The sequence below is a fragment of the Phallusia mammillata genome, chromosome 7, assembly GCF_965637545.1.
Source record: "Phallusia mammillata chromosome 7, kaPhaMamm4.hap1.1, whole genome shotgun sequence".
Taxonomy (NCBI): domain Eukaryota; kingdom Metazoa; phylum Chordata; class Ascidiacea; order Phlebobranchia; family Ascidiidae; genus Phallusia; species Phallusia mammillata.
The window spans coordinates 19,748,852-19,761,899 of NC_137258.1; the positions used below are offsets into that span (position 1 = coordinate 19,748,852).

The 13,048-nt window shown below is 38.6% G+C and overlaps 1 protein-coding gene across 1 annotated transcript in view; it reads right to left on the bottom strand.

The window, feature by feature from the left end:
* LOC145237173 (coronin-7-like) overlaps window positions 1–13,048 on the bottom strand; it is a 61,023-nt gene that overhangs the window by 2,800 nt on the left and 45,175 nt on the right. Inside the window, exons 8-19 of the mRNA XM_080099941.1 lie at window positions 9,284–9,338; window positions 8,086–8,143; window positions 7,154–7,299; window positions 6,507–6,602; window positions 6,073–6,313; window positions 5,416–5,594; window positions 3,920–4,109; window positions 3,139–3,251; window positions 2,560–2,694; window positions 2,408–2,493; window positions 1,352–1,493; window positions 367–573 (exon numbers count right to left, since the gene is read on the bottom strand). Of these exons, the coding sequence (XP_079956067.1) occupies window positions 367–573; window positions 1,352–1,493; window positions 2,408–2,493; window positions 2,560–2,694; window positions 3,139–3,251; window positions 3,920–4,109; window positions 5,416–5,594; window positions 6,073–6,313; window positions 6,507–6,602; window positions 7,154–7,299; window positions 8,086–8,143; window positions 9,284–9,338 (1,648 nt within the window). The remainder of the gene's footprint in view (window positions 1–366; window positions 574–1,351; window positions 1,494–2,407; window positions 2,494–2,559; window positions 2,695–3,138; window positions 3,252–3,919; window positions 4,110–5,415; window positions 5,595–6,072; window positions 6,314–6,506; window positions 6,603–7,153; window positions 7,300–8,085; window positions 8,144–9,283; window positions 9,339–13,048) is intronic.

Sequence of the window (13,048 nt, forward strand, 5' to 3'; positions counted from 1 at the left end):
TTGTTGTCTGGCTAATAATGCACCGAATCCGTTATTAAATAAATCCAAGGGTCGCGAGAAACCTCAACAGAGTTTTTTTTTAAAGCATTCCGGTTTAGAGGATCAAATTCGAATAACCAACTATCAAGTGTGTAAATTTGAAAAGTTTAAAGCACTCTTTTTTTACCAAACTTTAACAAACCAGGGTTAGACAGAAAAATAGGCAGGAAAACAATATGCGTCCTATCCCATGGAGAATACCTATAACTTCAAGCAAACATAACTTAAAAGTATATCCAATTGATCTATACTGGATAAATCCTACATATGTGATAGCCTTGCATATTATAACAAGTGTATTTTTCGGACAGTAACATGATTACTCACTTTAACTCGGGGTATTTTAAACGACACGGGTTCAAGATTTGACTTTCCAAGTCTCCACGCTCTAGCGAATTCCACTTTCCTGACGTCACAGACCGTTTTGGGAAGAAAACAGAATCCCTGGTGCGGTTGATCCGACGACGCCGTCGCCATAGCAACCAGGTAAGGCTCCTCGGTAAGGACTTCGTATGAGAACATGGTCGAATCTCCCTGTGTGTGTGTAATTTTGTCAGTCAATGAACTTGTGGTGGAAGTTAGAAGGCATTTTGGCCGCATTCAAGTTTCAAAATTACATTCAAAATACCACAAATTAATTTTAGCCAGTTTAGATGCAGTTCTTTGGACATGATTTTTGTTGTGTTTCGTTGTGTTGTTCGCTCGAAGAGTAAAATAGAATGAATAACGATTAAACGAAACGAGCGTTTTTGGCTTGGATAACTGCCAATTTACATAAAGTAATCACTACAGGCAAAACAGTAATGAATGCAGCACAATTAACGAATCACCTGACTGTGGAATGCGGATACGCGATTCACTACCTTACGGAAAGTACACGAAGCCTAACCCTTTGATGTAATATAACAAACATTTTTTAACTCGACAAAGAAAGCTCTCATCACCGTGTGGCGTATCTTTAAACGACAATGCCTTCACTTGCGTTGTTCTATTGAGTGTACACGTCATTCAAATTTGGAGCCTCGCAATAAACGGACATAAAACAACGTGTGCCCACAACTGGTGACCCCGACGCGTACTATTGAATAGCTTTCGCCAGTGTTGTCGCCTGTCGCTTAAACATACGCTACAACCGCAAATTGAAATCATACCATTGTGTATGACTATAACCAATTGCACAAACAACCAATTTAGAGTATAACTTTCAGTAAGACTTAAATAAGTTCGCACACTTGAAGATTTAACGTTTACTGGCAGAATTCAATCTGATTTAAGTTTAACCTTAAAGCTTTGGTATAATTTACAGACGCACTTTTCCAGTGAGGAAGATTGTATTGTTTTCAACATCCAAATATGGTATTAGCGTGGATGGAGCTTGCGGAAGCTCAACGACCTCTAGCGGCTTGTCACTCAGCTTTTCGACACTGTGAACGCCAAGTCTTCTTTTGCCACTTCTACAAATGAAACATATATGTTTGAATATCGACTCTGGTTTAGGATTTTAGTCTATAGTATATGATAATGAACTGTGATAATAGTTATTAACTTACTTACATAATGTGAGCAAAAAATTAGATTTGTGTAAAACATAACGACGTTTCGACAACATGATATTGACATCATCAGGTCATAAGAATTAAAAGCGAAACGTCGTTATGTTTTACTCAAATATATTGGCTCTGATTTGTTTGCTCGGATTATTCAAAACCGTGAATAGTGTACCTGCTTACATAATTTATGAAAAAATCATAATTAATCATATTTTTTTCTACCACAGATCTCAACATCTAGGATTATTTTGTTTAAAGTAGGTCGCTTAACATTCAATGTCGACATGTTGTCCCTTTTCCAGGAGAATCAGCAAAAAATATTTTAAATGTTTAAACCAAGATATTTTCAAACCGCTATGCTTTGCAAAACACATTTGTTTTTCAAATCCTATTATCCGACAGAAGAGTTGAAAAAAACTCGAATCTGTGTACAGTGTAGTTTTAGTCCTAGAAAGCAAGCCGAAACTTAGCTACTTGACAAATGGGTAGTGCCAAAATGTAGATAAATCGGTTAATAAGTTGGTTCTGGAGAAGATTTAAAAAAACAACATGAGCTTTGAAAAGCTGGCGTGAGAGATGACTTTTAGCCTTGCAACCAATGTTTTGCCACCAGCTGCACTGGTGAGGCCTTATTGATTAAAACTGTGCATCAGGGTCGTTAGGCCGGACTTTTAGCTTTACGTTTAGCCCGAATTCAGGCTTTGTTTTAACAAAATATTGAGTTGGGGCCCAATGTCAGGCCCGCATAGAACTCAGATGTACACTGTCTGCAGCTAAAAACACTTTTTTTAGCACATTCGTTACACTTTAAAACTTACTTTTCAAAGCCGGAAACACACAGTATTTTGTCTCCACAAGCCCACACAACTCGAGCCCCTCTGCTTCCTAGTGGTCCTGGTCCAACCTGTGTATGTAACTCAGTTAAACTCGCAACATTTGGGAGTACTAAAATTATATCACGAACTACAACCTTGCTTGGTGTCGTCGATTTCCGGGGCATATACACCCGGATCTTGGCGTCCTTAGCAACAGTTGCTAGGTACTTTCCATCGTTGCTCCAAGCCATGTGCAATATCTCCTCTTCGTGTCCGGTAAGTGTAATTTCCTAAAAAATAACTTTTTCATTTTAAACAGTGTTTCCAAAATATTTTCTGTACCACCCCCTTGACAGCTTGTTGTTCAAAACGCACTCTTTAACATAAAAATCGACTATGGTTTGGGCTTATACGCTGGCACCGGTTTATGACCTTTGGATTTATTTTTTTAAGCAGAAAATATTACCAATACATACCATCCAACTGCTTATGTTGTCTTTTTAAAGAGGCATTGTGTCCAACTTTCTCTTTACTCTGTATTATATTTTTAACTGCACATTTTTTAGAATGACCAAACAAAGCCACTATCAAGCGATTTCGGATATTAAACTGCCTTTCATCGGAATTTTACAAAAAAAAAAATTGTTTAATAGTTTAATTTTCGTTTTTTTTCTAAACCTTTTTGGTCGGTTAAACCCACATCATAGTTTTTATCGGTCCCTGTTTAAACTTACCTCATTCCCAGTGTCGAGATTCCAGATGATGATTTTGTTGTCGAACGAGGCAGTTGCGAGAATGTTCCTGGCAAGCGGGTGAAATTGGAGACACACGACTTTTGAGTAATGAGCTGGCCAAATAAACATATGATAAATCAGCCAGAAAACAGTAGTTAAGTAATAATAGTTAAGTAATACACAAATGTAGTATCATAGCCCAATTATGAATCTTTAGCGTTTTAAGAGTCGAAGTATTTGTCATTGTATTCGGAAATTTTTACAACAGTTTCAAACCCTTACCCCACACATTCGTCGAAATAACCAAAATTACTTGATTAGATAGATAAGTCATAGTACGCCAGGCCTGTTGAAGGTGTCATACCGAATCAGTCGGTCACCAAGCATTCCCAGATATGACAGAGATGGACAAGAAAAATCTAAACATCTAGCCTACATCGGGATTCGAACCCACGAAAGGGGGCTTTCCGGGACTCGCGCTCTACCAATTGAGATACACAGGCCCAATGGTGAGCCCATCGGAAGCCGAATCACAAGCAAAGTTTCCTATCCCGTATGCTACAATATGTCAGCTTGGTAGAAGGGGTCGCCAATTCGTTACTGCTGGTCTGCATAGACACTCAGGGCTTATCCCAGTATCGAAATTTTGTTCATAAACTGATTTTTTGGATGAGTATTCATGTTTGTTAAGCGCACAATAAAATAGAGATTTAACCCAACCAGAGTAAAATACATAAAACTGCGCAATAAACTCATCATGTAGTACTCATATATGACCTACCTCTTAACTCCATATCTGGTTCCGAAGCGGTTTCGGTTAAACCCGATTCCGGAATATTCCAGATTTTTACCACACCATCATCCAGACCTACAGCCAACTGATGGTTGTCGAAAGGATTCCACTTGAAGTCAGTCGGATTGGCGGTGTTTTGCAACGAGCAAGGTTGGGTGATGCGACCAGGCTTGGTTACCTGAACCAGAAACATAACACAAATGCACAGAACTGTATGAAAGGCCAAAGCGTTTTTTTAGCATATACAGCAGGGCTACTCAATTACTTTTGCCAAGGGTCCCGATGGAAAAGGTAAGAATTACTAAAGGTCCGGACACTTCTGTCGAAAATGCAAATGCAAGAGCCGGTTTGGGTTATAGCTAAGGGGGAGATTCGCGGACCAAGATTAAAGCTTGAATGAGGCACTAAACGTGAATTTACTCCTTGCGAGAGTAGATTGGCACAAGGTCATACAGAATACATTTTATCTGAATTTGCAGTATTGTTTCACAAGGTAATGATTTAAATTGAGTTTATTACATCACAAATACAATTGCGTGCGAACAATCGTCAATTGTATAGTGGAATAATCGACCCTTTTTTCGTCACAGTTGGACAATCTGAGCTCATATGAGATTTTGGAAACACTTTACACTGCTTGAACATAGCAATGTTCAAGTAATTAACACACAAATGAAATATGTATCTAAATGTTGCCGTAATCAAAAGAGCGTCGAGGTCCACATCCAACGCCCCAAAGGTCCGGATATGGCCCGCGGGCCGCCATTTGAGTAGCCCTGATATACAGTAAACTTCGATTAAACCGGATTTGGTTTCCTGAAATCCTGATCTTCGGCTAATTTGGACAAAACATGAGGTACGAATGATCTGTAATGTGTTAAGGCTTCAACTAATCGACATCTGTAAATCCGGATCTTCGCCTAAATCGTAAAAAATTCGAGCTGCAAATGATTTGTAATGTGGTAGGCTTTAATTAATCGACATCGGTTAATCCGGATTTTCGCATAATCTGGACAATTTTTTGGGTCCAAATGTGTCTGGATTAACTGAGATTCACTGTACACTCTAAATTATTTCGAAGCATGCATAAATAGTGTCGCGGACTAAAGCAACTCCAAAACATTGGCTTAGTTGCGCCATATGTCCTTTGACTTTTTTAGGTTGTGATTCTAAAACGATCGATCAAAATCTATGACTTTAGGCAGGTTAAAAAGTTTTTACCCTACAATGCGCTTCCGAAATCTCCACAATTTCGTGACGCACGGATGACATAAACAGGAAAAAGTCATAAAATAGAATGATTATCACATATTAAGAGTTCTTCCCATTTCTTAATACGCAGCTGGCTACCTTCGAGGGCATATCGTAGAAAACCACTGCCTCAAGAACGTATTTACATTGACATGAACTTAAAAACTCTTCATAAAATATGTTTTAATGGTATGGTCGCCAGTAAAACAACTGGAACAATTTTTCCCACTTACATCTATCACTGCAATATGGCCGCCAGATGTCGACAAAGGGACAGCGGCAAATTTGGCGTTAACATGGAAACCGTCACATGATCCCGGCAAGGACTTGCTGAGGTTTTGAATGTTTGTCACGTGAGTGGAGGGGTGCATAGTTGTGGAGGTCCAGTGTCTGAACTTGCACTGACGAACACCTAGCACAAAACAAATTTACTGAAAAAACTTTAAGGAAGTCTGACAATAGTTTGGGTCAACCCAGTTGCATGGTTACCTTTTTGACAATATGAAAAAAACACTATTATTTTTCAATTTGGGCGATTATTCATTTAGAACTACAGGTTGGGTCTTAAAAGCATACAAGTAATTTAACATCATGATAGAATTGTCTTAAAAATTAGGAAGATCTTGGGACAAAAAAAAATTCATGTAGACAACAAAGAAAACTAACCTACTGTTTAAAAAGTTTGTGAATCAAGTACACCTCATTTACGTTAACTGGAAAAAATGTTAAAATGTCTGCAGCGTTATTAGGCGATCCACCAATTGCCCCCTTTGGTATTTTGCGTTTCATAACGTCCCAATGTTGCGCAACTAATTCCTACCATAGTGGTTGTTCTTGTGCAACTAAATAAACATAACTCCGTTAACTACACAAAACAAAACTTTTCTTACCAGGAAAGGTTTTGGCAACAGGAGCCGCAGCAACACCGTTAGGAGAGCTGTCTTTCTCAGGTTCTTGAACTTTTGCAGCAGGTTTTGATTTTTCTGCAGTCTGTGGTTTAACTGCCACTGCGTCATCCTCTTTGGTATTGTCAGTAGGTGACGTCACACTCTGAGTTGTTGACGTCACACTCGTGGGCGCTTCACCGGCCAAAGGCTTTCGCTTCGCCGGATCCAAACTACACTTAGTTCTCTGTTAATAAACGAAGGTTGAAAGTTTAAATAAATTTTACAAATTTCTAAACTGTTTCAAAGGCATTCAACATTGCGAAGATTAAATATGTTTTTTTTGCACAAAATATTTACACCGTTTTGTCTGGTGTATTACTGATTTTAAAAGCGAGTTTTTCAATAGAACATTTATCCTAATATGACTAATTTAGTACCTGTGCATCTTTTCCGTTTAACCAGTCTTCTGCGGTGAGCACGATCTCATCCGAATCCGTATCAGGAAACAGATCAGAGGCGAAATCGCGATGCGACTGAAAATAAATTTGTTAGAAAACTATTGAGAGGTCAGAGGTGTATCACGGTTTCACTTGGGAATAAATCTCCCAGTAACAAACTTTTCTGGACAAGTTTTCTTAACAAAAAGAAATTTATAGTATTACAGGGTTTAAACCACAATTTGCAAATTCTGTTTAAAATAGTGTTTTTATTGTTTCAGCACAAGTTACCAATGGCTGCGCTTTAAGGTAAAAACAAAAACATTTTTGAACCGATTGGGTTTGAAAAAGTTATGTTGCTTAAAAATTAAAGTTCTACTGTTCCTTGTTCATAAATTTGTTTGCAACAAATAATGTTATGCATAAATCTACAGTTAATATGGGTTTGCCGATTTGTCAACAGATAAAAACAACTATACGACAAAAAACACACGAGTATAAACAAATATAGGTCCTGCAAATCTATGCCAGACACGAAAGCAGGTAAAATTTATAGGCCGCCTTCCAAAGTCGCAATACAAGTTTGCCAACAAGCTTCTACCAGTTTTACAAGAAAACAACAAAGGTTCAACCTTCACGATATGTACCTTGCGCGGAACCTCGACTCTGATCGGGACCAGTTGTTTGGAGCAGAGTTGAAATAATCTCGTCACTTCGCAAGACATAACGTCAACGGCAAGCTTAGGCACCATTCCCATTCCCTTAGTTTGGTCGGGAAGCATGATCTGGTTTGCTTTGTACAAAAAAGTAAAAAAATATGAGACATGTCGGTTTCGATCCAGTAGTTTGGATTGTGATGCTTGCATGTAGCTTTCAACGTTTTTTTTCGCCATTGTTTTTAAATCAGAGTTGTTAGTGGAGCCGATCTTTTTTACGTTTTAACAAAACGGGCTTGATTCAGGCCTGACTTCACATTCGGCCTTATTCGTGCCAACACTTGGGCCTAATTCGTTTTTATTTTATTCGAGTTCGGGTCGGGTTTCGGCTTGTACTTTCAGGTTCGGGCCCAAACAGACCCGTTTAAAATTCTGGTATAAATGCTTGTTCAGGAAACTATGGATTAAAGTTGACTCAATATTCGGCAGAATACAGTAACTGCTATCAACGGCTTCACAGAATTTACTTTACAGCCAAAAATATACGTAATACATTTAAAGCATCAGTCTCCCTAAGCTTCTATGGAAAAATGATGTGCCACAAGGTGGTCTGAACGCTTTACTTTACAAGTTCGGGCACGGGTGATATATGTTTGCGGCCCTGTCCGAAGGCAGTATTCTAATGACCCCTGTACTTAAGAGATTGAAAAAAACACCCGCAATTTTTGTGGAGAACTAAAAAAATACATCACTCCGAACCAAACAATGACCACTAGAACAACGGCAGCCACTACTGAACTTGTTCATTTAACCTTAACGACGAACACGAGCCAGAGAGGTCGGTTCGTTTGGCGATCAATTTGAACGCAGTGTAGCATGTTACCCAAACAGTGGGGCCTACATCCCGAAAAGGTGGTAATTACCTTTGCTGATGCACTCGGCGGCGTCGGTGACTTCGAAGATGGACAGGGACGAGTCGCCCTGCGGTGGAAGATAGCATGTGGTTAGCGCTTCATTGAGCAGGTAATCAACTAATTATAGAGAGTGGAGAGAATTTGGCGGTGTCTGGGTGTCTACGGCGGGCGAAAGAATTTGTTAAGGGAGGTAGCAAAACAAAGTGGTTAGCTGTTGTTGCGCAGTCTATCGTGCTATACATTTCCCACAGCAATTTTGAAATGTCTAGTCTAGACATTAACGAAAAACACGATTAAACAAATATATGTACACTCATATACATCAATGTAAAAGATTCTATTTGAATAAGGAAATAGAGATGCCTAAAACTTGGGAGAAAGATATATGCTGAAAAAAGTGCTAACGGTCCATTCTGTATGGCATAGGTGCAATGGGTTTTAGATTAAGCTTGTGGAAAGAACAGTTATCACCGTAAAACTGCAACTGTAGACGTTAATTTCACCACAAACTACATGCAATTTCGCCATTATTAACCACTGGCACCCTATTTTTTGCATTCCATAACGTTTTCAACATTGTGTTGCTACTTACGACTTGGTGATTATTTTAGTGCAGGATTCCCAACCTGTGGTACGCGAAGGTTTTTCAGGTGGTACGCAAGTAGATTCTGCTTTTTTCACAAAAACCTGGATTTACAACTTCATATTTTGTTTACGGTATCTGGTTTTGTTTACCAAAATTATTTCCCAAGCCTATTCTCATTGTTACGTAACTACTCCTGTTGTTTCGTATCATTAGGATATTCAAAATACAGGTTATGTCAATTGTCAACAAGAAGCACAGTTGCTTTGAAAAACCGTTCAACGCTGTTGGACAGTAGGCGTTAATTATCTCAAGCAGCGAAAATGCATGTAGCAAAAATCTCATTAAATTTAGGTGTGGTGCGTTAGTGTTGTTTTAGTAGGACAATATTATTCTTCTCCATTAAATATGATTCGATCAAATTAGTTGTTCTGTACAAAGTGGTACGCGTGGCAGTACAGAGCGTCCAAGTGGTACGAGATCGTAAAAAGGTTGGGAACCCCTGTTTTAGTGGAATGGTGTCGCTATGTGCACTTTCACGAAACAAAATAAACTCAACTTATCCCATTTTGCAAAATTGCTGTGTCAACAAAAGCGTTTTTTAAAAACAAAACTGGGTCTTACCTTGCCTCCAATTACAATAAGGCGTGAGTCGGGGTCATAGAATGGCATCAAAACTCTGCAACAAACAAATCGTTGTAAAAATACTTGGATCACGACACAAAAGTTATATAAAAGGCTTATTTATACACTTTGTTGTGTTTTGTTTTCAAAAGTGCACGACAATTGTCGTTTGATGCCTAAAACAATTGTAATTTTAGTGTATTTGAGAAATATTGAAAACGGTGCGTGAGTGTGATTAGGAACTGTTTTTGGAAATCCGAAAATCGTTTCTAAATTCAAAAGCTGATTTCTGTGTAGCCGTAAATACTCGCTAAGGCCGCTGCAAATCGGAATGTGATGTGGGTTTTAGCAAAGAACAAAACGACCCGACGAAAAGTTGGTATTTAGATTTGAAGGATACCATTCCCCTTGCTTGATGGACGAACAACAAACGCGCTTTTGTAGAACATAACCGCGACTTAACAGACGATGAGGGAAGCTCAACTGCTCCAAGCCTTCGGTATTGTTTCTTTCATCAACATGAATACAGCCGATAATCAGTAACGCAAACCTCAGGCAAGGTGAAGTGAACTTCCATATAGTTGCGGTCTCAAGTCCGTCTGTGCTTTGTAAGGGCTAATGGAAGCAACCATGCATTACGAGGTATGCCCGGCTCCGAATTATATTAACCAGTCGAGTATGAAATTGGTTGCGGTTTCAGAGTCAGTGGTTGTCTGCTTCGGACGTCAGGTTTTGGTTCGTTGGATTGCGTTTCTCGGAAAAGAGATAACTGGTTTAAAATGCTACGAAAAGTTGTTCAAATGGGTGGGGCTCTAATCAAATGATAGTTTGATCGGGAATCAAGCTTGAATTCTCTTAGTAAATTCGATGGAAACAGTTCGCAAAGAAATAAGCTCTTCCAAGAATGTAAACGCAGGTTGTGAACTTTCCAAGTTGTGCACAGTAGAAATAAATTGAAAAAAATCCAGATGACGATTGTACAAAGTAAAATGTCCTAAATCAAACAAAAATGGAACATCACTTCAGGGAATATTTGAAGGTCACTAAATTGGCAGTAACGTTGGGACAAACGCAGTTTCAAATACGTCGTAATTTGCTTTCGAAAAGACTAAATAATAGGCGTTCAAATCCTGACAGTTCAATACCAAACTTAACGAATTGTTTCTGTCCTTGGGTGCGCAAGACGCAGTTATACTTCTACTATAATTGCATACAAATACTATGAAGGTGGTAAAAATATATAAATCCACACAAGGGCAACAAAGAGTAACATTTTTAGCGTTGGGGAGTGGAGGCGATTATCGTCGATGCGTGAATTTCGGGATGCTGCGTGCGACAGGTGTGAGGAAATGTGATACAGGAACACACACAAGCACTGAACTAACTCAACACAAGTTGGGTTTAATCATGCGTCAACTTCTTCGAAATGCTGATGGGTGGAACTTCTTTTTTTCACCTGGACAATTTTTTGCTAATGTACCAAGTAGTTGAATTTTTTGCTAATGCACCAAAAACTAGTTTTTGGACAGATTTTTGGTTTCATAAGTTTCCAATAATTGCACCAAATTTTGTTCATTAAACAGTAAATAAAATTTCAAAACATGTTGAACAAAAGACCAAAAGCCATCGATCAAAATTTAATGTTCTATTTAAGCTGGGCTCATTTGTACATTTCAACACACAAGAATAAAACTCAACACGAACTATAATTCAATTAAATCAACATATGCTGCTCACAGTAGTCCTCATTCTACCCAAGAGCGTGCCTGCGTGCATAACGTCAACACACAAATTTGAAGGAAACATTGCCTTGTGTAATAATACCAGATCTGAGGACTCAAGTCAACGAGAGATTGTTCAAAATCTTTCAAAAAGTCACATTTAATTATAAGATCTTGTAATAACTGACCACCTTATAAGCCAGTCTAATTAACTGTCCAAGCTGCTCAAACAAAACTTAATGGCAAATTGACTTTAACATAAAATTGGAAAATTTCGATCGCATTTTACGAATTCCACCCTCAGGTCGATCGGCGGTAACGCAGACGGTCACGTGCGTCGTCATGCATGACGGAATGCCGTAACGGTTCAACGACCCCATTCTCGGTGTAGAATTACGGCTCGTGCCAAACCTGGTATTGAAACAACGCTTTCTCAGGGTAACGGTTTTTGGAATCGCCTTTGTTGTGCAGGATGCAATGTTTGTCCCGCGGGGAGGGTAATCAATTTCTGAACCTGCCTTGTGTTTAACATTGGTGCAAAATAACAAATTAAAAATTAAAAGGCGAAGTCATATGCTAATGTTTTTAACACAAAACTTGAATCTTTAAATTTAGGGATGAGAACTAACAGGTTATACAATATCTGAAAAGTAAATAAGCACAATGATCGTATTTAAAGTAATTAGGATAAAATGTTAAAATGCAAATTTTTTTTTAACACAAAGGGCCCGGAAAAACTTCAAGAAAAAGCGAAATCGAGACTAAAAACGTTTCATCAAAATATCGTAGCTCGTCCATCATGACGTCATCGCCCATAGTGACGACAATAAGGCATCATCATTTTGATTCGTCACACCTCGTAATGTACCATAGGTCATCGTTAGTCGGCAATAAAATAGGCTGTCCCGTGTCTATACCACAGCTGGCCCAATCAGGTCATGTCAGACAAAACACAAACGTGAAACATCTTGAAGCGGGTTTGATCGACTTTGTCTCTATGAAATCGCTTCTTTGGACGGTAAGATTACACTGGAGATTGTTTATTTTTATCGCTAGCAGGCTGGGCGCAGCGGGAGAGAAAACGTACAGGTGCGCTAAGTAATGTGCTTGCATTTAACCAAGTAACTTTAAACCTGTGCGAGGTTACCAACGGTCATTTTGCTTGTATATCGATTTCGAAAATTCCGTTTTAGGCGATATCCACAATATGCAGGGCCATTTGTCACAGTAAGAGGATTTTTGCCTTATAGACTGAGAACCGATGGCATTAAACGTATCTGTTGATGTCTTCGTGGCGTTTTGCGTAAAAATAACTTATCCTGTTTTTGTTATCGTCATGCTTTGTCAAAACCTTACATTAATAGTTGTAACTGTTTTTTTTTACCATGAGACAAAATTGTATTACTCATTGAGCGTTTCCATCACACATATCCTCACTCACACCATTAACCAAACAACCAAAATCTACGACCAAATCAACACTTCGCAGAAAGGCTTATGTCCAAATTAGGTTGCTAATATAAACTATTCAAAAATTTACTGTCACCTTAAGCGGTTAGTTACAAAAAACCTCTTAAGGGTAAACCACTTGCACGAGTTTAGAACAAATTAAATATCAGAAAAGAAATATTTTTTCAAAGTGTTCACTGAGCGATTAATGGATCAACGCTATCATTGGATATTGTCTGTACTTCTGTCTATTCCTGGTTGTAATATATTAGGGCCAGGGCGCCGGTATTTCGAGACTGGCGTTTCCTATCTGGACGTTCAGGGCAAATAATTGAGGTCAAATCCCATGAGGAACATAAACGATCGGCTTCTCAGATCTTTGCGATAATAAAAATCTGATACTTCAAAGCTAAACCTTGAAGAACAGATTTTGCTGATAAACAAGAAAGGGCGTATCATTAAAATCTGACAAATGATCCAAATTATTCCTATTTTTTGCTGACATTTCAGTCCAATGAATAAAATGTAAAAGTCTTGAGGTTCGACGGTACAAATTACCCAAAGACTGCCGTTAAAAACACACAATTATCCATGG